Raw genomic sequence first — 27,667 nt, 5'->3', positions numbered from 1 at the left:
ACACACGAACACACAAGCAGCCGAGTGCCCATGACATGAACACTACTGCGGGCTCACTGGGCGCCACTTAAAGGCTCCCACTTTGAAACTGACACTCCACTTGGCAGTGGCGCCAAACAAAAGACAGTTTGTGTGTGATTGTGTGTGTGTGTGTGTGTGTGTGTGTGAGTCTATGGGCATGTGTCAATTTTTTTTCAATAAGAGCCAAGTTATAAATTCCTCCAACTCCTCTCTACCTTGATCTTCCTTGTATTCAGAATCCACATTATTTTTCTTCCCCCGCCGCAGCGCTGTAAATTCCGACGTCTATTTTTGAAGTCTGTCTGCGTCGCCCTAAGACACGACCTTTCCACACCCTTCCACCCGCCAACATGTGTGTGTGTGCACCGATGTGTACGAGAGGAAAGGTAAGGAGGTGCTGTCTGATGACACAGTTAAATCTAGCATGTCACCACATTCATGGCAGATTACCAGACGTGCTTTTAGAGCCAACTTCTTCCAGCAGATGCAAAAACAAGGACGCTTCGTCCTGAGCGTCAGTGTATTAATAGGAACAGAACAGGCTGCAAAACCAAATTAGGACATTACATCAGGACTCAATGAATGGTAATGTTAGAACCTAAAGCAGTGGAAATAAGGAAGACAGGTGAGTCTTTTACTGTTGTTATGTTTCAGTTTAGCTTCACCTGAGAGGGGTTAAAGAAAGTCAGTAGAGTGATTATTCAAACAATATGCTAATATGCTTTATGCATAGATTAGATACATCAACAGTTTTTTAATCATTTAAGTTACTGCTGACAACCATGTTTTTTTATTATATTTTACAGAATTTTAAGAAAAACAGTGGCTGGGAGTGCAAACAGAGGTCAAATGCTTTCATCATACTCGCCATTTATGCTAAGTGACTTCATATAAATTACTGCGGAAGTAAAGATTGTAAGTTTAGCTGCTCATACATTATTTATAAACCATTAATCATATGTATGTATCAAAAGGTTTCCATCGGTTAAGCCAATAATTGTGGAGATTACAACAAGACAGCCATGACACTGCAGCCTAGAAAAACCCATAAACAGATAGATGTAATGTAAATCTAGGATATATTTTGATCAGCTTGAGAACATTTTCTGGAAATACAAACATCGCATATGAGTGGACAACCTTGGTGCATTTAAAGAAAGCATCTTTATCAACTTAGGTCTTTTGCATTATGTGTTCACAACATGTACAATTATCTTTTTAACTGCTAAAAACAGCTTTGGACAACTTTCTGTTGACTGTGCATCATTTTATAGCTCTATAAAGCTCAAAAAACTGAATTTGGACTAACTTCAAATATGCTAATTAATTTTGTCTTAATTTGCATCACATTTTAAATACTCAGTATCAATAACAATGCTGTCTTTGAACTGTTGTTTTATTTAATTGTTCTGGAAATAGAAAATGTTCAAGTTGTCATGACATCAGCAAACATACAGAGGCAATATGTTTTGCATGAAAGGTGAATTGTGGGTTTGAACACCCCAAGACTTACTCTTAATGGGCATGATGAGCTGAGGAATGACAGGGAGGATTTGGGGGCCTCCGTGGTCCAACAGGTCATGAATTCCCTGGCGGGCGAAGAACTCGTACGGATGAGCAGTCTCACACAGGCCATCAAAGAACAGCGGCAGGTAGTGGTGGTAGTCCATTTTTTCAAAGTCCACCTGAGAACAGAAGCACACATTTACATTACAAGAATTAGCTGCTCCTCTGCCTGTGATGGAATGGGGGAAAAGATGGCAAAGTGTTTGTAACAATGTTTCAAATGCTTTTTGCAAGAAATCACTTAGAGCTCCCCTGCTGTCAGTTACATTGTCATAAAATCCACTGTTCAGTCTTTGTCTTTTCTTTTTGTTTGCCCTTGGCTTTGGACAAAATCTAGGGCTAATGCCCCTCTGCAGCCATTTATAACCCCCTACAATAAACACTCGCACACAGCCACACACACACACAATGGTTGGGAGGCAGCTGTTTGGGAGCTCATGACACAGCGGCATGTGGCATCTTGTGGGCTCACATGTTAACACCTGTTTACACCATTTACAGGACAGACAGAAAGACGCACTCAGCACAATCGGGCCGCCGATGAAGACATTTGTCCGGGAACAGGCCACAGGCACATTTTGATGTTGTTTGGCTGCAGGCGAGGACGATGTGTGACACATTATAGTAAAGTCTTTCATGTGTGAGCAGCCACTGCGGGAAAGCCACTCAGACACACTGGGCAGGCATGCAAAGCTGATCCTCAGGACGGCGTCTGTCTTTGAGCACAGAGCGCGTGCATGTGGGTTCTAAAAATCAAATAAAATGTTCTATTGCTCATACAGTAGTTGTCTACTATGTCTAGTTACTCTGTGTACATTTTATTAGGTTTGTTAAGTGTTGCAAAGCATGTATATTTAAATAACATTCCTGTTGATGCAGCAGTTAACGACTGAAGGGAGATTTTATTTTCACTGATATAAATGTAATCCTACAGCCTATCACCAGTAGTACTTGGGGGACTAGAGAACACTTTGCAACCATGAGGAGAGTCCTTTTTGTTCACTTATGGAGTCATATATTCATATATACCATATAAGTACAATATATTCATGAGTACACACAAGCACGCAGCCAGGTCACGCTGCTCTGTGCTGAAATGTCACTCGGTGCTTTCAAGTCCCTTGCTCTCGCCGCACCGCCGGTCAGAGCTGAAACTTCAAAGCGTGGCTGACGACAGCCCCCACCGCCGCCACCACCACCACCACCACCACCACCACCACCCCTGCTGCCAATCCTCCCTGACACATGTCCAACCCCCCCGGGTAAACACAGACATGAACGAGGAACGACTAAAGATGGAGAAAAACAGGGAGACGTGGCAAGATGGCGACAGAGGCGGAGAGCTAACACCGTTGGCGCACAGAGACGGGGCTGACTGCTTTGAAGGCGGTTTTGCCGGCCAACCTTGACATTTCTCCTGCGGTTGGTCAAGATCGTCGTTGTGAGTCAGGCCGACTGGAGGCGAGAACAAAAGCAAACAGGAGCACTGAGAGAGGAAGTGGAGAGGGAATGGATGGGGTGAAAAGGGTGAGGACAGGCGAGATGACACTACAGAACTGTACTACTTGCTAGCCAGTGGTACTGAGTGACACAGGGACCACATCATGTCTTCTGCCAATTTTTGGGATTTGGGAAATAAGACAAAATATACAACAAAATGTCTGCAAATGTACACGTGTTATCTAAATAATAGTCCTGGACATTAAATCTTATGAACTGGCAATACATACTACGTCCCAAATAACAGTCATGCAGGGATTTTCTAATATATGAATAAAACTTTATTTGACAACCATAACATCGTCAAACTCTTTAAATGGTTCCTGTAGCCATCTAGAACCATCATACAGCTAGTTTCTGCCACACCAATTTTTTGGGGGGTTAAATACTTTTTAATTAGCTTTGGCTCATTTGCTGTAACCAGTTTGAAACAATTATTATTGTTTTTAAGCCAGTCTTCTGCGCTGAAGGATGTGTGTTTCAGACTGTTGCTATTCTGACCTAAGGCCCCATCTCATATATTAGCGAACATATTTTACTCAAAAATGTGTTAGTAATTTGCCTTATTTCTTGGTAGAGGCACGTTTTACTTAAGATATTTTTTGTCACCTATTAACGATCAGATCTTTTGCATTCCCAAATGTTTCTTCTGTCCCCCAAAGAGATCGGTGTCTCCAGAAGAATTCACCACATCGTTCCACTGGGAAGAATCTTGCAAACAGCTGAAAAATGTTTAAACAATGCTTTCTGGATCTTTGGTGATTACTGTAATAGTTTGGGTTTCTAATAGTAGCATTTCTACAACAGGGAGTGTGTTTTTATGCAGTAACACCATGACTGGTCAATTTAGATTATGCAAATATGAAAATAAATATTGTACGGCCAATTTGTTTACAGAAGAGAGAAAACGAAAAAAAAAGTATGTTCATGACTTACATTGAGGTACTGACCTAACCTCTTGTAGCATGTTGTGAACCTGGGATGTTGGGAAAATAATTACTCTGGGGCATTAATGTACTCTTGTGACAATGACTCTGAACTCTGATGTTGCTATTTAAAATAACACAAAAACAAGCACCCGGGGACTGACTGAATCCTGTTAGCACCGACAACCAGACAGAGTCAGAACTATCGGGAGTCTTTTCCACTTTTAAGCTTTTACATAACACGGAAACACTCACACATTCACACATACATTCCCAGTGAATCTTAATCAGCAGCTGTGCTGAGCTGTAACTCTTGCATCCGTTATTGATTGTCCGCCCAAGTTTGTTTGTCTTTGGGTGCCTGCAGGAATCCCCCTGGAGTCCAGGGAGTCAATGAGAATGTAGCACAGAAAGACTATCAGCCCAGTAGCAGCAATTAGCCCTGGGACTTAGAGCCGCGTGTCTCTTATGGTCAGTGCTCCAACCGCAGACACACAGCAACAGAAGCACACAAGACAAAGAGCGAGTGTGAGAAAAGCCTTTGCTAATTAAACAGCGGATTCAGAGGCCCCTGACAGGTACAGGAGGCAAGGAGAAACACAAACAGCAGGTTGCCACTTTAAATAAATTTTACCTGGATTTGATTTTGCGCTGGCTGTTGTAATACATGTGTGGATGGGTATGAATGGACAAACACAAACACAGAGGCTTCTTGTTTAGCCTACACTATTAGACTAGTTTGCCAGGCTAGCGTGAGTCATTTATTCCTACAAATGGTTCGGGCAAAATTACAAGGAGGCGATACAGAGAGAACAGACACAATGGAAAAGGGACAGAGCAGGAGAGGAAATGCATTTGATTTTGTTTGTTTGTTTCAGTGGTGCTCCCTATGTACAGTATGTGCTTTGGGCTAGATCAAATGTGATTTGCAGCAACAAGCTGACCTTTCGAGTTGGAAAAAAAAAGTGCAGTTGACTGTGGGTGGATGGGCTACCGCACTGACATTACTGAGACGACAGACAGTTGGAACAAAAAAAAATTTATAAAAAAAACAAAAATTTTCACCTTTTGATCTAACAAAAGATGAAAATGCCCTAGCTTCAAGCATTAAGTGTAGAGCATAGTGCACGGCAGTTTTAAGACAACATGTACAGATTTCGACAATGCCATTTCAGATATCTGTGTTTTATTATCACCCGCCACCACAAGCAAAGGTCGAGTGATAATGTTTGTGCCCCTGCATTTGTGTTTGTCTGTACCATTACTCAAATATCTCATGAACCCCTGAATGTATTTTAATGACATTTTCAGAAAGTAATTATTGGACGAACCTCTACAACTGATTAATCTTTTAAGTCAACACAATTCAAGACGATCGTCAAACCTAATCAGTCTTAGTCTGCACAAAAATGGCTACACCTCAGTGAATTTTACAGGTACTAAGCCAGAAATTGGTGTGGTAGTAGCTTAGAGTCATTAACAAAACATATTCCAAGCACTAACAGATCATGCAGGATCTTATTAAAATTGCATGAGAGCGGCTGAACCAAAATGGCTACTACATTTCTCGTCATAAGATGATTTGAGGCAGCGGGAGATATGCATTCCTTCAGAGAATGACAGGCCTTTAATTTCTCAGACATGGCTTTTGCAATGAAACAAGGTCATAAATACAAAAAAAGTTAAAAAACAAAAACAACTGGACTTCTATTCTGTAGCTGAAGACGTTTCGCTTCTCATCCGAGGAGCTTTCTCAATTGAGAAACAGACATGGCTTTTGCAATGAAACAAGGTCATAAATACAAAAAAAGTTAAAAAACAAAAACAACTGGAAAAACTTTCTCAATTGAGAAAGCTCCACGGATGAGAAGCGAAACGTCTTCAGCTACAGAATAGAAGTCCAGTTGTTTTTGTTTTTTAACTTTTTTTTAATTTACCATGGCCTGGATGACTGAGAATCTACACCAGCAAGGTCATAAATAATTAAATGGAATTGAACTGAATTAAATCAAACTGAATCAAATCAAATCTTTTGGGGTTTTACTGTAGCATCAATAAAGCAAACTTTTTTAAAAAAAAACCCTGAATGGCATGTGATCAGTGTAATCTTGGTGTAATAATTCTGTCAACTTGAGATGCCAAGCCAGTCTATCGGCAGTTAGACTTTTGATGCAACAAAATGAGTTGGACAGTATACACATGGGCTGTGAAAGCAATTGTTTTAAAAAATTCAAAAGCTCAATATGTTACAAAAACAAGCAGCACATATATGGTGTATACACCATAATGTAGCAGAGAGCAATAATAATTTCCAAAATATTTACAACTTGATAAATTTAAAAAACAAAGGTAGGTGTGTTTTTGGATGCATAGTTGAAACATTGATTATAGTGATGTTTGTTTGGCATAATAATAATTTCCATTTTTTCAGATTGCAGCTCTGATATGTTATTGTCAGTGTTTCTTAGTTATTACTGAATGAGGGGTTTGGATCAGATGCCTAAAGGAAAGATTCATGATAGAATTAATAAAAGGAGTGTTTCTGCCTAAGTTTCTATCCTTGCTGTAAAACTTGTCAAACCTAAACCCCCAGAAACGACAGCTGGTTCCCACTACATTGCAGTTTAAACTCGTGCTCATTAAGATCTTCTGCTGTTTTTTTTGTTTTTTTTTGTACTCTCTGCTTGATTTTTCAGGATGATGTTCAAATTTGTTTTTTTTTTAATCAACTAAACTGAAACCGAAGGTTCTGTGGTAGGAACTTGGCTCTCTTTTCTCAGTTTCTTTTTTTTCCAGACAGGATTCCCTGGCCGAAGGTCCAAAATCCAGAAACTCTTATTCACACTGCACACAAGGCATCCTAATAATTTATTCATACTAATCCAAACTTGTTTCCAACTGTGCCACAGGTGCACAGAACACCTGTGAGCAAAATATTTTCAAAAATGTGACACCACGCTGCGTGCACTCCCTCTGAATACCACACACACACACACCAAAAAAAAAAAAAAAGGGAAGAGAAGAAGCAAAGAGAGAAGAGAATATTTTGACTTTCTCGGTGGTCATAATAAAAGAAGTGGGGCTGAAATAGGCAAACGATAAGTGAAGGAACGAGGAGTGAGTCACTCTTGCTATCTCCCATGACAGCTGTTTCCATCTAACAAGCATGCAAGCATGCTCAATTCAAAGCACTGGAAGCGGAGCATGGTGTCAATTGAAACGATACCTAACACATGCAGGATGAAACAATTTTGCGGCTTCAAAGATAGTTCAAAAGCGGGACATAGAACGTTATGAATTTTATGTGAGTCTCCTCTCGCACATAAAAACATGCAAACACACATATACACGCAGAGATGAAAAGAAGTTTATTTGGCTACACGGCCATTCCAGCGGTATTAAATATAGCACTGGGGATTAAACGCAGAAGGGTGTTATTAGGGTAACAAATATTAGGAATAATTGAAAGAGTGACCCTGTAGACAGCAATTTATTTGAAGTTTGGCTCCTATTATTGTGATGAAAAAGCTGAAGAAATGAGACATGCATGTTTCACTGAAGTATTTGTGACACAGAAAGAAAAAAAATGCATGCAACCTGTAAAGCAGCGGTCAACATGGAACAAAAAAATGAACCAGAAAATTCCAAAGCTGTAGATTTTTTTTAATTATACATATTCCCTCTTTTCTCAAAACAACACAGTAAAGATCCTAATTAAGTTTGTTTTTCCATTGATCCCTTGTTTACACAAGTAACAAAGAGTAAATTCATTAATGTAATCCCACTGACAACCCGTCAAAATGATGCTGCTAAAACCAAGAATGCATGCGATGCCAATCAGCCTGCCAAAGTCAGTGTAAGCTTGCTGAAAAGGAGGTAAATTGTGGCAGTGAGTGGATTTCTTTGACTGTCTGCTTGTGAAATGGCTCAGGCAGTTTTTGTTGTCCTCTGCTAGCGAGACTACAGTGCACTCGGAGTGACAAAACACAACACTGCCTGCGCGGCTGCGGTAACTGCAAAAAAAGTAAACAGACAGTGATGTTGGGTGGGAAGAGGGAGCAGAGGGATAGAGCAATGTAATGTTTGAAGAAGCTAAAGTGGGAGCGGATGAAGCAGTCTGTTCTAGTTTAAAAGGTGAGACAGCTAAATAAAGCTCAGATTAGGACTCTGCTCAGAACGATGTGAGTGTTTATGTGTGTGTGTGTGTGTGTGTTTCAACACGAGACCCTCTGCCACTGTGATGGAAGTAGGCCAGAACAGTGGAGAGAAGCAAGAGGAGGGGAAACAGGAGTCAATGAACACGTCAGAAGTTGGAAATAGAAAGCCGTTTAACCACGCGAGTTTTCTGAGTGTGCAATCGGTGACCTTTTGAGTTACTGGCCTTTTTTAATAACCAGCAAATGAGCAGTGGTCATAAAGTCCAACTCCACCAGCTAGTAGTGTGATCGTGTAGGTGTCTTGTCTAATCAGGAGCCACGGCATCTGCTCTTAGCTTTCAGTGATTACAGCTCAGCAGCCGAGCTTGACAATGCACAGGCAAAGTGTAATCAAGTCAGAGAGAGTGAGGCGTAATCAGCATTTCCCCTCCAATCAGCCCCAAAATCACTGTCTCTAATCTGCAGCCAGCCATTGATGGGTTTGATTGATAGGATGGATTTGTTATCTGGCTGTGGGGGTCTGCAGGGAGCAGAACAACAAGCACGAGCAAGAGACACAGTCAGCTTATCAGCTATCGCTACATTTGTTACCGCTCCCCTTGTTGAGCAAGCAGAGCTTTTCCTCACGGGCTACAACTGCAGCTCTGCTCTCATTTATCATACAGAAGAATTAAATGTGGACACTTCAAAGTACTTCCACACACAAGGGTCCCTAGGGGCATATGTTTTCTCCCTGTTTAAAAAGGAAAGGTCCTATCCATCACTGGTTGTTTGTGACGGAAACAGAAACCACAGCGAGTATTTCTTTTTAAGTGCAAGGAAGTGTGCGTGTGATATCCATGAAATAATGACCTGCATGCGTGTGGATGTGTTTCCGATTTGGACATGTCAGATGGACGGGGAGGATTAGTAGACAGAATAATGCGTTTTCAGCAAGCCAAGGCTGTGAGTGGAGCATACAGTGCAGTTTTGATAAATCTTGCTCCTATGCTTCAATGAAAAATCCTCACAAATGTTCACACAAATATGCTCGTTTTCAATGAGCATGTGATGAACGAGCTCCTTTGATTTTCTGCATGAAGCCCAAACAATAGAGACCAAGACAAATGCCTGGCCTGTTTAAGATAACAAGGGAGCTTTAACGAGACGTGTGGCATTCTTTTTTGTGCACACTGAAGAAATGGGGTCGACAAACATCAAGAAAGTAAAAGAAAGATCTGATTAATATTGAAATAAAAATAATGAGTAGGATTTTTTATACACGCGGCTGTGATCCTGTCCTGTTTTCCAAGCTGATCGTCTGCTTCTTTTATTGAACGCGAGATGACTCATTAATACCACTGAGACCTGAAGCACCATGCCTATTCTAGACACCTCAGTTTTCATTTTGTTAAAGCAGTTTTGGCAGTTTATTGAATTGATAATTTTTTCCACCCACCAACTCCTTTTAAAATAGAAGTCTCACATTTTCTAATCACTTCAAGCGTGCAAAAATGGAAGACTAAAATCGCACCTAATGAGAAAAATAAAGTTAACTCAGAACAATGTGACATAATCAGAACCATCTGTCAAGGTACTGGGCCAACCCTGAGGTGAGACCGTTTAGCCAACGGATATCTAAAGGCTCCGTAATTTACTTTTCATCCACAAATCTTGTCAAACTCCATATGTGTATTGCATCATGAGGCTTGCATAAGATTAGAGATCAGAGATCACCCAGGCAGGAACCAGAATTTCGGTAACAAACATCAGTCGGTGACAGCTCCGTGACTAACTAAAAATAAATACCAAAGGCAGCCTTTTCAAGATGTTCAAATCAACAAGTCTCACCCTGAGCTACGGAGCAGCAGCAAAAACTCAGTAGCAGCGACAGTGTGCAGCCAGGACTAAAAGTGCAGTCTCAGATGTGGAGAAGCATCTGTGAGGGCTCTGTCCAGCTCCTAATGGGATGTTCTTGTTGTTGCCAGCGGATAACTCTTATCCTGTGTTCTGGACTGCAGATCAAAGAGGGCCTGGCCTCCGCAGAGCTACCAGGGCTGCACACATCGAGGAGACCGAAACAGACGACTGACTCACAAGGGTAAGTAAAGGGGAAAAACAAGAACGCATTGCAAGCAGTAAAACGAGCAAACAGGTAAGAAAAAAAAGGAAAGGAAAGGGAAGTATGATTAATATATATAATATATATATATATATATATATATATATATATATATATATATATATATATATATATATATATATCAACCAGACGTCAAGTTCCTTTCTTTGCTCTTGCAGGCAGATTATATGCCATTCTTTCGTTTTGTGCTTCTATTCAGGTACGAAGAAAGAACAGTGCAAGAAAAAAAGGAGATGAAAGCTACCTCGTGTATAACAGCCAAGTGAGATCGCTGTGTTTTATTTAAACCTGATTCAAGAGAGTTTGGAGACAGATATGAGTGGCTGCACAAAGTTGGGACTAAACAAAGAAAATGTTTGATCAGTGTGTCTTTGCATTGAGAGAAACTTTCCGACAAAACAGACAAGATATGCAAATCTGAAGATGTAGCTCGGTCTCGGACAGTTCAAGGTCAAGTGATAATTTGAGGCCTCTTCACAAATGAAGATGGCCCCGTTTTGTACCATGAGAGAACATGTCGGCCCTCTTTATTAGGGGTCAGTTGTGATGTCAGGCCGAAGCTCTTTGTCAAGTGGAATCAGTCATTTTAAGCTTAGAGTGGCATCAGGCTGCACAGGTGGTGATACAAACGGTTTTTTGTGTCATGAATACGAGCCAAGATAGTGCGATGCTGGATGGCTTGGAAATGTGAACAAAGCCTGTGCAGAGCTCGTCACGCAAGCAAACAAACCCGCAGGAAGAGAAACGCCTGTGCGCGGCGCCAGCGGAAGCATCTCGAGTCCCACAGTTCGACATTTTCACGAGAAAACCTGCTACGAAAAGGGCTGAATCTAAAGGCGAATATTGTTTCAGAGTTGACTAATGTGCTCTACATTCAGGGCCTTATGAGTGGGATGAAAGCTGGCTTTTTGAAATGTCAAAGAAAATGTTGGGATGCATCACTCTGACTGCACAAACACAAAGTAGTGTTACTACTACTACTGCAAGAATCACGCTTCAGTACAGCTTGGCTAAATGCAAGGCAATGCAATGGAATTTTCATCATCAACATCTGGGACTGGCTCATTTAAAAGACAAATAATGAAGTCATTAAGAAAATTTAAACAACACTTTACATATTAAATTTACTTTGTATGCTCAAAACTTTCAGACAGAGATCAAAGGTACATTTTAATACTATCAATGAGGCCAAATACTCAGGAAGTTAATGGAAATGGTTCTCCAAACCACCAAAATATTGTGTCACACTAAAAAGGCAGAAGAATGAACTCTCTGTTAGGGCTCTTCTTCTGCTGTTGTTTTATTCATCATCTTATCTCTGAAGGCAGTATCTCACTGGGCTGCAACTGCTGAAGACTACTTGGCCACTCAAAATAAAAAGAAAGTAGGCAAATTTTCCATTCTGAGCATTCGCAGCCAAGCAACCGGCAAGCCTTGAGGCTGCATTTTGTTTAGCTTGTTTTGTTTTGTTATTTTAAATCTCAACTTATTTTAGTGTGCACAGGTTGCAGAAAATCATTCCTGGCTGTGAACATTATTTTGTTGTTTATGATTATTCTATTGGAGTACATTTTAGATTGGAAGATATGTAGATGTAGACCTGTTTTTTAATCCTTATTATTTACCAGTGGTGTGGTTAGACCTGGATATTGGAGGCTGAAGCCTTGGATTTTTTTTTTGGCATGAGAGCTCCTGTGCAGGTGTCAAAATACAGCTGTGGCGCTCGAGAATTATGGAAAGTAAATCAAGAATTCAAGACGAGTTTTAGACACCTGCAACACCTCTGCATAAATCAAGGGTACTAGATTGTAAGACTTTGTGACTCACGTAAGGAAAATGAGATGTTTTGCAACATTTTGGAGACTCTCACAAATGCCTATTGACAACTTTTCTCCAACAGTCACAGTCCAGAGAAATACTAGCTTTTGTTACCCAGTTAGAAATCAAGCACTTGCACATAGATGCAGGCATGCACTCAAACAAGCTTGTAGTCCCTGGAGATTAGGTAATATTGATGATTTTTAGTAGATGTCTAAAAAACATTCTTTAATTTATAACAAACAATTAAAAAATGTTGAGTCATGGTGGGAAAAATCGTTACAGTTTGTGCTGAGCTGCACTGAAATGAATGGAGAGCATATATAACAAAGAAAAGGGCTACTGCAGGACCGAAGTCTTGCTTCAATTTAAGGTTGTACAACAAAAGAAAAAAAAAAACTGGTGCCCAAATATGTTGTACGGGGATTACATTTGCTTAAACTCAACCCCTCATTCCCTACCACTCCCTGCATACACACACACACACACACACACAAATGCATCTCTTGTATGGAATAGGAACAGAATGGAGAATGAGGGGAGCAGAAACAGTGCAGTGGAGCAGATGTAATTACAAAAGGCAATACAAGCTGTGCGTCCCCAAGTCTCTGACCCACATGGAAGGAAGTAAGTCAGAGCTTATCAGGGTGCCACAGAATGAGGAAATATTCCAGCAGAGGTGGCAAGTGCACCCTGCTCCTTTCAGATGTGACACTTTGGGAAGATGATGATGCGATGGTGGTGGTGAGAGGGTGCTGGTGGTGGAGAGGATGGCAAATGAAGTAATAGTGCAAACAGTGACCGTAAGATTAAACCACGAGGGAGAGACAAAGGCAAAGACTACATGGTACCTACATGTCGCTTGTTTTGACTGTTAAGAGTACTAGAGTAAAAAAATGTAAACAGCAGAAAGTGTTGTACTATCCATATGTCTAAGTCATGTGAACAAAAGAGCAGTGAATGGTAACACGTTCCAGCGCTTTTGTTTTACTGTCACCGTTGTTTGTGTGAAACATATGTGAACAAACAGCAAAAGGATTTGTCTTTTGTTTAGTTTTTTTTTACGCTTTATTTGGAGGTGGGGGTGAGATTCGACAGCAGTTGTCAGATGAGAAAAGGGAACGTTTAAAAGATGAGGATGTGTATGTTCCTGACAAGATAGTTACACAATCGCTTGATGCGTCCCGCCTGGCCTGAGTGATACCTTCTGCTGCAAACACAGCCACACATGATGCATGCATGAAAACATCTGACAGCCTTTTTTTGCTATCAATGATTGATGGGAAGGAACAACCTGAAAGGGACAAAGAATGCTATGAAAAAACGGGTGTCAAGCTTAGTATGACTCTACTGTACCATTTCTACATTTGGTATTTCCCTGCAGTTCTCTCCATCTTAAGTAAATTTAAAACAAAGCAGGAAAATAATGGATTTGTCAGACCTAATAAATCCTGGTTCCGTTCTCCTAATGAGTCTTAGCAAATTTTGGTCATCTATCTTGGCATATTAGTTTTAATGGTACTAATAAAATTCAAACAATGTGTATGCTGCCTGAAAAATAATCCATCATAAATAACAAGATAGTAGTCCTTTTTATTCATAGTCATCTTTGCTATGTAAATATTAGATTTCATTATCGTCCTTTTTTTTGTTTGTTTTAGAAAATGCTAAACGACATTAATATTTTATCATAATAGTATAACTTTGCAATGTTGTTTCTCTTCTGTTACCATCCCCTCACAAAGGACAAATATATTTGATTTAAATGCACTTGAATGTAAGCAACAGGCACGCGCTGTCAAAGAAAACGAGTGTATGGCTGCTGGTCCCAAACTTTAATAAAGCAGCATGGCAGAAAAGGAAAACAACGACCTCTCGGAGCTTTTTACCTTCAGGATGCGGTTTGCATGAACTCTGCTGATTCACCGCAGGTAATCACAAACATCGCTCTGAAGAAATCAGACGAACGAGGGAAGCGGGGGAAGTCTTTTAAACTAAAAGAATGAGGATACATGAAAAGGCCTTTGAATGAAATATGGCTCATATTATTTCTTTCTGCTTTCCAGACAGGGCCGTCTGTCATGGCCAGGAAAGGGCCAGAGAAAGTGGGCTAAGTGGCCAGACCATTTCTTGTGCCTTTCCAAGTGGCTGAATAGATATTAGAATTTTACAGGCTATTACACATGATAATTGCACAGCATATTGAATTTTAGGCAATTTTCCTGCACTCTCGTTTTTTTTCTTGCTTCGTTTATTCTATAAATAAAAATGTTACCATATGCAAAGTGTGCATAATGTGCATTTTGATTTAAATTAAGTTTAGAACACAGAATCGGAATTGTCGAGTCATCCACATAACTCTGTCAACTGTGTGGCTTGAAACCAGCTTTAGCAGTTTAAATAGCAGTTTAGACGTTCATCTAAGCCAGTTAAGGGAGAAGCGGTTATGGGATGGGGCCACAGTCTATGTTAAGAGTGCAAATTCAAGAGCAACGTTAAAACCCAGATCACTTTAAAATACTCCAACAAGAATCCTTTAAATCAACCGCATGGTTTCTAAACAATGAAAATAAATGAAAACAAAGCAAAAAGAGCAACAAAGTTCGTAGCAAACATTGAAAGAGAAAAACAGTTTTTTCTTTTTTCTAACTACATTTAAAAAGGGGTTGTCTTTCTGAGACACTGTAGTTTAAAGAAGTCTAAATTACACCTTGGACATATTGTCCATCTGCTGCAACATTATGTGCTTAGAACAAATTCAATGCTCTTATTTTTTATTCTTATCAGAGTTCAGTTAAAGAAGACCCACCGATGTTAGCTGGGTTCCAAATCCATGGACATTTCTAAAGTAATTTAATTTAACATGCACATCAAACAAGTTTCCAATGCTACTTTTTGAGCGAATAAAGCAGACTGCTTGTCCTGCCGTTAGACGCTGACAGTAACTAGACTGCAAATTGCTCTAATAAACAGAGTAAAGATTGCTAACTGGACACAAAACTGCGGCGGTTATTCTTTTTACCTCAGTGAGTAATTACGATGTAAAAGCAGTTTGCTGCAACAGTTTCTAATGAAATTAGTTTGCAATTTTCATCAACATTTTTGCATGAAAAAAATATAGAAGACAAACTAACTCACATGAATAATAAAACAATCTTTTTATCTTAAAAAAACAAAAACAAAATATTGCAGACAGTTATAAGTAATAATTCATTAGTTAGCATTTTTATATAAATTGTACTTGATGTCTATGTAGTACTTTATCCTCTCAGAGATAATGAGTCTTATAAATCCTTAAGACTATCTAAAAGCCTATTTGTACTCAGTTATGAACTGAAAAATTCAGGCACACCAGAGCCGTACAATATTACAAGACCTTTTGCAAAAGGCTTTTTCTTGATTTTCTGGGTTACCACAGTGATAAGGCTGACAGCAGTGACAAAACCAACAGGAAACATTTGACTTCCACCTCCTGCTTTATGTTTCAGACGGTGCTACCTCTACTGAAGTCTATCAAACTCCCCTGCTTGATCAAAAATGACACTGAATGCTGGCTTTTACATAGAAATGTGCTCTCTAGTAATCCAGACCAAGCATCCAAATGTGTCGGGTTGGGAGAGGAGCTAATAAAAAAAAGAAGGAAAGAAAAAGCAGAGAGCAAAGAGAGATTATGAAATGCTGATGAAGTAGCCTCACTGCTACCATTTATCACAATAATTAACCATAATCAGCACCATCCACAGAGAAAGGTAGATGATGAGAAGAAAAAGAGACTGAATATGCATTTTTGATGACAGAGCTTGCATATATTAAAAGAGTTTTAAAAAACTGTAGTAATGTGTCATTTCCTTACCACTGAATGTCAGGAATATAATGAAACATCTATCAAAATCTTCCAATCCAGTGGTTCCAAAAGTTAGGGTCGTGAACCCAACAGTCTTAAGAATATTTCCAAAAACCAAATTAAATTTAAAAATAGCTGCTAATAACATAGTGTTGCCCATGTTGATAGAAGAGACTGAGAGTTAGTCAAAAACTGATAAAAATGTTAATAACAGTTTTATTCATAAGCAATATTTTATAAGCAAACAAAAGTTGAACTGCAAACGTTTAACAAAACGGAGAGAAATAAAATAAAATCTGATGAAACAATATAGTCACAAAATGTGAAGTCAGTGAGAATAAACAGAACAAAGGCACAAGCAGTAGGGTCATTCCATGAAACACAACAACAAAGACATAATGGACACAATTAAGTTGTCAAGCTAAGCCAGAATAAAAAAGCCTGAAAGTTGCCATGGCAGTTTGATGTATTAGGCCTTGTTTATTGAGCTTTTAGCCATGTTTATACACTTTAACCAGGAATTGTCAAGTTTGCAAATTTCTGTCAATGTTTTTTTTTTTTTTTTTTTGTGGATCAGAAGCTAAAAAGAGTCTGTCTTAATTTTACATCAAAGCTGGCATGATAAAACTTCATACCCATCCATCCATCCATTTTCTTTGCCTAATTTTTCCTTTTGGAGTGCCTGCAGGTGCCTGTCTCCAACAGTCCCTGTGTAAGAGGCGGGGGACATCCTGGACAGGTTGTTTGTCCATCACAAGGACACATTGAGACAAATGAGACAAACAACACATTGGGACAATTACCAGTGAACCTAACATGCATGTTTTTAGTCTGTGGGAGGAAACCAGAGTAACCGGAGTGAACCCACGGGTACACGGGGAGAACATGCAAACTCCAACCAGAAAGGCCAGGAGGCAAACCTGTAACCTTCTCGCTGTGAGGCAACAGCTCTAACCACTGTTCTCCCGTGCTGCCCTCCATCACCACAAATGGCCAACTAATCTGTAGGATTGTCAACTCTTACCTTCATCAAATCCCTCGTATTGAATAATTTTAATCATTAGGGTAATCTGACATGCTGACAGATTATCTGAACTACCAATTCTGCTCACGTCACATCTCAAGCCAAGTTCCCATTACACATGCCGATCTGTTCGTCTTCATTTATTATTAACAGCCACAAGCAGCCGGGGCCATGTAGGCCACTTTATGGGAGTTTAAAATTTAAATACTTCAAAAAGTCCTGGGTAATTTGGACAGTGACCTGACAGCAGAAAGGTGCTTCACTGCATACAGTTTTAGAGAGACTTACAACCACCACTGGAGGCACTACGGCGGGACTTTAGTCAGGGACTCAGACTGTGTGAGTTCAGCAATCAGTTTTTGCCATCCAATAATTACATTTAGTGCTATTTCAGTGTAATACTATTACCAAGAAAAACACAACAGTGGGAGGAAGCACAGTAGATGCATGTAGGTTTGGTGTTTGTTCTCTCAAGTGTTCCTAAGTCACTGTGTGCAAGCACTCTGTTATATTATTTAATAACATACAATTCAACTATGCTGCCAACTGATGGTGAAACTGTAATTTTAATTTGAACTCAGATCTTGAAGTATAAAATTATTATTTACTCTTTAAACACAGTTGTTTCATTTCATTCTACTTTAGTCGACTGTTGTCAATTTTACCGTTTTAATTGTTTTCTGAAAAAAGGTCATTAAGGACTGTTACCTGGGCCTTTTTAATTATCGTTGTGCATGTAAGGAGCGAGTGGTGAGAGATTTAGGTCTGTCAGGCACGTCTTGCTTGAAGCCAATCCCATATGACCCTGACCTTTTCAGAACCTAATGGAATCACGGCACACTGACTGCCAATTAAACAAACTCATAAACGGAAAACAAAACAGGCGAAGAGGAGACAAGAGCGTAATTGCTATAAAACCCCTTAAGGTAAACACATGTTCCCGCTCTAGGCAGTCTCAGTGAGATATAAGGTGGTAAGGAAAAAGGAGGAGAAGTGAGTCTGTCAGTGTGCGCGTGTGAAAAAAAGAGAAAAAGAAAAAAAAGCAGTAGGAAGTCAAACTGGAGAGGCAGGCTAGTGTGTGAATGTGTTGTTAATTTAGCCACATTTTAATTAGCTCTTGTGTCATGGAGTGGGCTAATGGGGAGCCCTGAAGATCCGGGCAGACTGGCAGCCTGAAAGAGGCCACCAGATTGGCATGCCTAACTACTGCCTGTCTCAGACCTGCAGCTGGGCACTCACATATTCCCACAGCTGCTGTAAAAGCCCTGAGGTACTGTTTAAAAAAGAAGAGAAAAAGAGAAGATAAAAGCGCACACATACTTACTTCTACTACTTTTTTAAAAACGAAATCATGATCTGCTTTTCCTCTACTTAGCAACGCGCAGACAGAATCTGACAGTTACTTAAGATAATGTTCCTGACTCTCACTCTCTAAGGGACAATCTCTATTTACAGAGTTCACACTTCAGCTACGTCGAGAGCTGGAGAACTGTCTGCTCTGTGTATATGAGGCCAGCTGATATTTAAAGAGTTTGACTATTTTATGAGTTTCAGTCTTCGAACAAAACAGGAGAAAATGGGGGACAATCCCCTGCGAGCAGCAAACAGTGCATGCCCTGATGGAATGTGCAAATATGAGCCCAACTGCCTTAGTTTTCTGAGGGGATTTATGACATGCCCGTCTCATTATCTGCGAGCGGGATTACCGCCATACGCTCCACTCCACAATAAAGAGGTTCCATGCCACATAAAGCCCAAAGTGGTTTCTGACACCGTCTCTTGCACTTTCAACACAGATTTAAGGGATGACTAGATTTTTCTATGTTTTTGGTTGTTGATGAGTTAGTCACCCTAAGCCTAATAGACCCACTTGCTTCCGTTGTTTGGCTTAGCACTTGGTGGATCGGGACAACCATAAGGTCAGGAGCTCGTGCCTATTTCTCTTTTGCTCCCACCATGATGATCGTTCTACATGAAATGAATAGTAATTGGTTAGCGAGCGTCCTCATGACGTTTCCTGTGAAGACAGATCAGCAGATGAAGATTGGGCAGGGCCTCCAGGGAACAAGGGTCTCCTACTGACTTTGAGGACATGGAAAGAAGCTGAAGTGTTTGAGATGAAGAAGGCTGATTAAAATACTGTGCAGCAGAGAAAGCTCCTATCTACCACTCAGACAGTGTCTGGGGAAATATAAAGCAGTCACCAAGGCTAATGGGAGCCGGTATGTTTTTTTTTTTTTCGTTTTTTTTTGTCTTGTTAATTAACGAGCATGTGTGGTTAGGGCTGCGAAGATATGCAAACTATGAATTCAGGAGGGTGCTGGAACAAGTCAAAGAGCTGTCATAGCACACAAGCACCAGTTTCTATCCTCAAACAGCAAGGACAACTCTCCAGTGAGGAAATTTTCTCTGCGTCGCTTGTGAGTAATTGCAAGGTGTGAGCCATATTTCCTGAAGCCGTAGGATAGGTAACTCGCTTGTCTGCCAGTCGAGCCGTTTGATCTGCTGACTTTGATCGCTCAGAACGCAGAGTTGAGCATTCATTTTTTTGACTGCACAACAGCGTACGGAGAGACACATCTCCCTCTTGTTTCCGTTCATTTTTGCTTATTTAAAATTCTAGATGCGATGCAAACTTCAGGGACATTTAGAAGAGAAAGTTGCGTCGCTGGTCTAATCAGACAGTGCTCACTTTGTGTCTAAAAATGAGCACATATGCTTAAACAGTGGCAAACCAATGCAACCAATAAAAACAATTGTAAAAAATGAAATCAGACCCTGCCAACTACCGTTTTGTGTCATATCTGATGAGCAAAAGTAGGAAGGGTTTTGAAGCTAAAAGCACCCACCAGTCATTTCCATAATTTATATTTCATACAACATCCAGTAATGCTGGACACCAAAAATAGAAAAATTGGATTTCCTGTCCCTTCTTTTTTACTCATCACCTCCTGTACCTGCAAACAATCCACCTACACACAGAAATACACTCAGACAGATACTGCTCTGGCCCAGACCAGCAGTATCAGAGGACTCTGCAAGCTTCGGGCTTCTAATTGGCCTCATTTCCCGTCCTCTTGTCTCTCTCTCTTTGTGCTCATGGACGCACCAGCTATTCTGTCTAATGCATAATTCTTCAAGGGTGGACATACAGTAGCCTTCCCCTATTCACATATGATCAAACTCCTCGGCTGGAACCAAAGAGAAACAACAAGGCCAGTCTCTCAAAGAAAAAAGAAAAAAACAACTTAATAATAATGTGTGTGAGAAAGACTGACAGAATGAGGATGAGATGGAGAGCAAAAGCAGACAGCGAGTGTGCGCTGGCAGCAAACTGTGAACCATGAAGGACGCCTATTGAAAGATCTGTCGCAGGCGTCTCACCAAAACACAGAGAGGACCATGAGTGCGAGAGGGCCAAAGACAGAGGAGAGGCTCTTCAAAGCTGATTGTGGCATGCATCACTTGGAGCTATAGCATGACCCACCCACTGTCCTGTCTGGCCAATCAATGAGCCTATTGTTGTGATGAATATTAGCAGAGGTTTATGAGTTTCCATGTGCCGCAGTGTCTGGCTACTGTAGCTCTGAGACGGTTACTGTTGATTATAAAAGACTGCTGGCACACACTGATGTCTGCCTCTCCCTCTTTATTCCACCATCTACTGCAGAGCCAATTTGCTAATGGATGCAGCAACCTTGTGATTTACTGTTGTCAAAGATACGCTTCAAGTATAATGCACTAAATGATTTAAGTTTGCGGGCAAAATTTACATTTGAAAGCCAGCCCACTCCGAAGAGTGCCTGACATCAAATATGCAAAGTTGATTATGTGGAGCTTCTATTTAGTGGTTCTAAATTACTGTTCAAGCCCTTTCAGAGATATTAAAATCTCCATGGATTGCCTGTAGTTTTGTCTAGGATTCAGTTGCTGAGATGGAAATTAAAAGAGCGGCCGGTACTGCAGCAAAACCTAAAGTCCTCTCTGCCAGGCAGCAATTAAATCTTCCTGAAATTAAAGTTGGTGTCACTGAGTCTTACAGGAAATTTCCACTTGAGTAAAATAGTTCTGAATGTAGCTTCTTGTACTCAGTTTTATTGCTTGTCCTTTCTTTTCAGTGCTCAGCATGGACACGGTCAGTTTTAAATCTTCTCACTTGTGCAGGCATGTCAGATCTACAGCCCTCTATCTAACTGACCCTCTTGAACCGATGCCAGTAAAGAGTTATTGCAGAGACAAAACTGAATGTCTGTGAGAAATCCCCAGGGGTGTCTGCTGATAAAACCGGCTACCCTCCTTAAACCACCAGACTGTTTGTGGCTGCAAATCCCGATAAATATTACTCACACTGTGTGCAAAGTGTTCAACACTTTCCACAGTGTCTAACCGATAATCTTATGATTTCTGTCATCCTTCTTTCAATTAACTTCTCCCGTTTCTTTTCCTTTAAAAGACACACATATCAGCTGATTTGAACTAAAAGTACAAAAAAACATTTTTGTTCAAACTCAGTGGAGATGTAATGTCAGGAGCTTAGAAATGTGATACAGCACTTCTTTCTTGACTGAACAAGGCTGAAACTAAATCTTTTCCGTTCTGTTGTTATATTGGTTTTAACTTTGATAACAGCCTCTGTGACTGAATCAAATACATGTTCCTGTATATGTGTAACATGGTGCAGGTTTAACCTGTGGCTGTGAGCTGAGAGACACTTGGAAACTGTCAAGGGCATGTTAGAACCCACTGAGCAGCCCTCAGGCACTGCCTCAGGGTCTCCCTACCAGCCCGCACAGTGACACAAATGGACACACACTCACTCAAGATGATTCCAGTCAGACTAAGACTCGCTGCTTTCACCACAGGAAAGCAGCTGTAGTGAGGTGATTTGCCATCTACGCCTCAGCACAGACCCAAGCACTTTTCAAATGTCATTAGTCATTAAAAATGACCTAATAGTGATCAAATCAGCACTTAGTGATAAATTACAGCTTGAAACTTAAGGCTGATTTACATTCTGCGCTGATGAATGTCAAGGATGCTATGTAGGCAACACGAGGTATTTTAGTGCCCCACGCATGGTTGAATTTGCTAATCTGCAAACATGCATGCTGTATCAGAACTCATATCGACTGAACAAATGTGATGTGCAAAGGAAAAATGAAAAAGAGGACAAGAACCATATACAACTCCAGGAAAGTTGAGCGCATGAAGTCAGGTTTCGGTTCGGGAAAAAAAAGTGTGGAAGTAATCATTTCAGAGCACAAACTCTGATTATAGTGTTTTCAGATTTGCCAGTGTAAGGTTGAATGAGCAAAAGCTGACCTTTTAGTTAGTTGCAGAAATAGTCTCTGCGTTTTATTTTTAGTGTGTTTTCTGCCCGCTCCTCCTTCTAAAGGCAACAGTAATGAAGCTGTTGAGTTTCACAGAAAATAAAGAAAAAAAATGGAAGCTTGTTCCTTTTCGAATGCATATTGAGGCTTTAAGTTTTTCTCCACTCGTGTTATGCTTTGCTAAGACTAGCCCTGCATGTATGATCAAACAGAGAGATTGGACAACCAGCTGTCTGCCTTTCCTTCACACCGCTCCATGTTGAAAGGCTTCATTAAACCACAGGGCTGGAGATACAGTATCAGAAGCTATTTTCCATGCCTTTTCTTGGGAAAAAGAGGATTCTATTGTTAGAAACACAGAGGGAAAAAAGTCTGTCAGGGCCTTAAGACAAGATATAATACAGAGCTCCGCCGCCTCTGCGCTGTAATCTACAGTGATGTGCTTGGGCTAATGGGAGTCTGACCTGCAACAGAGCTCACTGGGAGCCATGCAAAGAGGCACGGGAGCGGGAGGGAGGAAGAAGACGGAGGAGGGCAGGAAAGAACGACAGAGGAAGAGAGCGAGAGGAAGATAAAGAGGGAGAGATGAGGGAAGAATGGCTTGAAATTTTCTGACAATGAAACGTCTCCAGTAATTGTTCCTGCGGTGATAAATGGTGTCCCATTGTACAGAGGGTCTCCTTGTCCTTGGGAGTCAAAGAGATGAGGAGAGGGGAGGGGAGAATGAGCAAAGATGGACTGGCAAAGCAGCATCTAACTTGGCTCAGCTGCAAGCAGTCAACTTTCTGAAGGTGATGGGGTGTGTCTCTGAGAGTGTGCGTGTGTGTGTCTTAATGTGTAGACTGGCTCTTGTGTGCTTGCTGTATCTCCGTGTCTATGGGCTGAATGTGTCACAGTATTTCTAGTAAAGTGAGCCAGCAGGCAGTGCAGTTCTGAGTGGGGTTCCTGCCCTTGGGGGTGAGACTGACAGAATAAAAACACATCATAACGCTGCAGTAATATTCCCATGACAAGACGCTCAGAGCACTTTGTGCCCCAGAGACTTTTTTTTTGCAGCAATGAATGGTGAAGAACATTTACCATGCTGTGATTTCTCTTAGAGGCTTAATCACTTCAAAGATAATTCTAACTTAATGGAGAGATTTGATTATAATTAACTTTTTTGAGAGTTCTGTTTCAAAAGTTTAATTCAAATGAACTGCATGTAACAAGTTACTTGAAGTTAAATGATAAAACACGTTATTTGTATCCGTAACAGTAAGGGGGAGTATAGAAAAAAAAATGCTACAAGGGGTTCCATTTAAATAGATTTTTTAATGGTTTTTTTTTCACTTCCATGTCTCACTGAAATCACTAAGCTCTTGTTGGAGCTCTTGAGTTTGCACTGCTGGAAACTCACAAATATTATTCTAATGAAATGCACTGAAATCAGAAAATGGCTGACATTAATGTAACATGTGAAGCATGTGTGTCACATCAACAAATGTGCCTCATGCTGTGTGTGTTTACTTTAAATCTAACTTAGCTCCATGTTTAGCTAAGAGCCTAAACCAGTATTGTTTGTATTTGTTTGACTACCAGCAGCCTTTTGCACGACTAATCCTTCACTTTCAGTGCATGTGATTCAAACAATAGTAAGTTAAAATGAATGATTTTTATTTTAACACTGATAGTCATCAGTGTTAAGTACTGTTGTGAGATTTGCACTGCCTGTTTTCAGCTTTACTGGCCTAATAAGACATTTTAGAAAACTATTCCAAAGAAAACATCTCTTTTTTAAAACAGGGTAACTCATAATTAATATGTCATGTTTATTCTGTAAGATATACAATCATGTCAGGGTTTTATTTTTTTTGAGTGTAAAACTCTTGTCTTCAAAGGATTAATTTGCAGCCTGTTACTGGAGACAAAAAACAAACAAAAAAAAAAAACAATCAAAAGACGAAGTTCCATCAAAAGCAATAACTTTAATCAGCTTAACCAGCAAAACCAAAAATATGACAAATTAAATTTTAAGTCTAGCAAATATTAACAGTAACAAGAATAGTGGTTTGTAAATGATTGCTGAACTCCATCATCTAACTTTGTCATGTGTGCTGTGGTTTTAGAGTTTTAGAGCTGCCGGCTTTACAACATTAGTTTAATGTGCAGGAATTTTGAAAAATTAGGCTTTCATTACGCAGCACGTTCAACTCCAGTTCACAACATTTATGCTAATGTTTGTGTAAAACAAACACAAGTTCAGCACAGACAAATGAGGCGCCTCTCAAAGGAGTGGCAGCCCTGTTCTTTACTCCAGTTGGACAAAAAGAAAGAGCAGAAGAAGATGTTCTGCCTCGGGAGAGATTGTGAAGGCAAAAAGAGCAGGACACACTGTAAATGCTACATGGAGACTGCAGATCCTCGAGGTAACCATGACACACATTAATCACCAGTGGGCCCTCTACGCTGCATACGAATGTGTGCTAATGATGATCCTCCCCCTGCACCACAATCTTACCTACAGCTGTGCAGCAAGCTCAGACCCAAGTGTCACATCAACTGCTCTCTTCTACTTCACGTCTCTGCGTTTTGCTTTTCTGGCTTCTTGTGTGTAAGAGGCTCGTGTTCTCTCACTGTTATCCTGCTCTAGACATGGGTGAGAATGCACAGCACTAACACACATAAACACCTTTAAGACACACGCAGACTGACAATCGTCTTATCATGCTCCCACCCCCTCTCTGTTCCCTGTTGGTCTGTAGGACAGGTTCGTGCCAGGCAGAAAGAAGGCGACTGAAAGGAAAAAAAAAGGTTACGCTCATTATACAGATTAAACCTGTGAATGCCCTGTCATTGGTGTAATCGATGTGCCACTTCATTGCAGTGACTTATTGATTGATCTCGTCTGGGGGTCGTACACAGTGCATCAGTATAGCATGGACTGCCTATCTTGAGCAGATTCACTGACAGTCCATCACTCGTACAAGCAGGGCTTCACTTCTACTTGCCTGGACGTAAAGTTCATACTATTCAGACACGGCACAAAAATCTTTGCTAAAAAGTCAACATACACATATTATGCAAGATCCAGGGGCAACCAATGAAAAAAAAAACATTGGTAATGTTCCTTTCTTCTCAAATAAAGTAAGAAACACAATTAAACTAATTCCTGGTACTTTGGAGGTTGTTCAATGGATGATATGCATCTAGTGGATTCGATTTTATTACCCCATCTCAGTCCATGTTTCAGATGAAACACTGGAACATCAAAAAGCCAGTGAGCATTGAGTTTTGACGTCACTTAAGAACCTTTAAATCAACCTTTCGTCAATTCGATTTTTTTCTTTCAGATATCTGCGTCATAATTAAACTGAAAACTGTAAAGAAATAATCCAAATTATTCAGTCCTCTGAATGGCTGTAATTAAAACAGATAAAGACCTAAAACAGTGTGCTTTTTAATCAGTAATTGTTTTACTCACAGCTGTGCTCAATTATAATAGAAAAATCTAGGCAATGTGCTCGGAGCCACATGCTCAGAACAAAATGGAAGATAAAAATAATTGTGCTAAAAGATTCCGAACTGAGTCAAGAAGGAAGAAGCCCAGAAAATGACAGAAAACACCCAAAATCCTCAACAAAAGGCGAATAAAAGATATTTGTGTGGAAGTCATCCTGACACCTGTTCAGTCTTATCTGAAGGCTCCAATGAACTACAGTGACTCCATTTTGTCTGGCTGAAAGGAGATACATTTGGCTCCTTTGAAAGGAAACCCTTCACTGCAGGGACTGAAGAAAGCCAGAGCAGCTGCGTCACCTCACATGACGCCCGCCTCTCCCAACCCACAGATTACACCAACCCACAGCTACAAAGGACATCAATTTGTGATTACATATAACGCAGCTACACATTCAGAGGGGCCTGGCCCATGCCACTCATCCCTCTTTTTAAGAAATCTTCAGTCCCCGCTGCACCCGTCTGATCGGAGAGGTATCACGGATACCTTTGAATTGAAAAAATAATTGGTTTTGGTAAATGGATAGATGGAAGTGTGTGATCAGCCAAGTTTAGGAAGCAGAGTTTGCATGCTTATCATGCTGCACAGCTGCAAAGTGTGGGCTTCCTCTGCTCTATGGTGCTTGGCAAAGAGCCGCCTTGAAGCAAATTATTTAGATCATGGTTGAAAACAACTAGATAAACACAAAACTAGTCACATATTTTCAAGCCCTGAATTCTCAAGGACACAGATATAGCCTCAGTATACTAGCAAGAGGTTAAGACTTCAGGTAAAATGGCTTTTTGCCTGTTGTTAAGGGGCTAAATTGTTTACAACTGGACAGGTTTCATTTCGACATTTTGTCCCTTAAGCACAGTATTGACCATCTGTAAGTGTAGACCAGTTCAGCTGACAAAAGAAAAATCTACAAGTAACTGAGAAGTGCATCATTTTTAAATACAGAGTATTTGAGGACTGCGCACTGTGATGAGGAATTTACCACAACGGTGAGTCTTGTTGGGCACCACTAGGAGTAAACTCCTAAAATATGAAGAGCCATATTAAAAGTCCCCATCATTCACTATGTTTTTTTTTTCTTCTTCTCACCATCAGTTATGGATGGGAAAAGATGACCGGGAAATTGCGCTCCTGTCTGACAAATGGCAGGATGGCATCACTCCACGGGCTACCCACCGGCAAACTGCTGCCACTGAAGAAACGGACGTGAACAAATCGCCGCCCGCTGCTCCAATTTACCGAGCTCGCTCATCTCACAAAGAGGCTGCAGTCATCTCCATGGGAGGGGGATGGAGAAACACTTGCTGTATGAGGATACATGATGAAGAGGTCAAGGGTAAGAAGACATCTAATTCCAATCAGCTATCAGCCCTAATTTATTTTACGAAAGTGGGTATCCATCAGACGAGAGACCAACACAGAAAGGACAACGATGCATAATTCAAACAGTTAAGTGGTAATATTGACGGATCCTCTTTACAATAAAAAGAAAGACTGACACTCTAGTGCTAAAAATTCTATTCTAATGATTTAGAGAGAAGAAAGACAAATTAGGATGTGAAATACCTGTGCTGATACGAGCCTTGACTTTTTAGTATAAAGCTTCAAGTGTTCCTTGAGGGAATATGAGAATTACTAAGTTTTAAAAATAAAATCCACGTAAAGCAGTGATGGGCGGTGGGGGCTCTTTGTAAGATTTAAATGCTTCACTTCGTTCTCTGTGACACACTGTTGGTAATTTATTGCCACAGCCATTACGGTTATTAGAAAACTCACTCAGGAAGACAAATGGGAGCCTGGCTAGTCGTTGGTCTTTCGTCAGAGCTGACAGGGGAGATGTGGCACTCTTTACTATTGACACTT

The 27,667-nt window shown here is 40.4% G+C and overlaps 1 protein-coding gene across 1 annotated transcript in view; it reads right to left on the bottom strand.

Annotated features, from left to right (window-relative positions):
- Window positions 1-27,667, bottom strand: part of pacrg (PARK2 co-regulated) — a 120,060-nt gene that overhangs the window by 60,655 nt on the left and 31,738 nt on the right. Inside the window, exon 3 of the mRNA XM_017413479.3 lies at window positions 1,535-1,706. Coding sequence (XP_017268968.1) covers window positions 1,535-1,706 — 172 coding nt within the window. The remainder of the gene's footprint in view (window positions 1-1,534; window positions 1,707-27,667) is intronic.

The sequence above is a fragment of the Kryptolebias marmoratus genome, linkage group LG10 (assembly GCF_001649575.2).
Source record: "Kryptolebias marmoratus isolate JLee-2015 linkage group LG10, ASM164957v2, whole genome shotgun sequence".
NCBI classification, from domain to species: Eukaryota; Metazoa; Chordata; class Actinopteri; order Cyprinodontiformes; family Rivulidae; genus Kryptolebias; species Kryptolebias marmoratus.
This window is presented reverse-complemented; position numbering and strand designations above follow the sequence as displayed.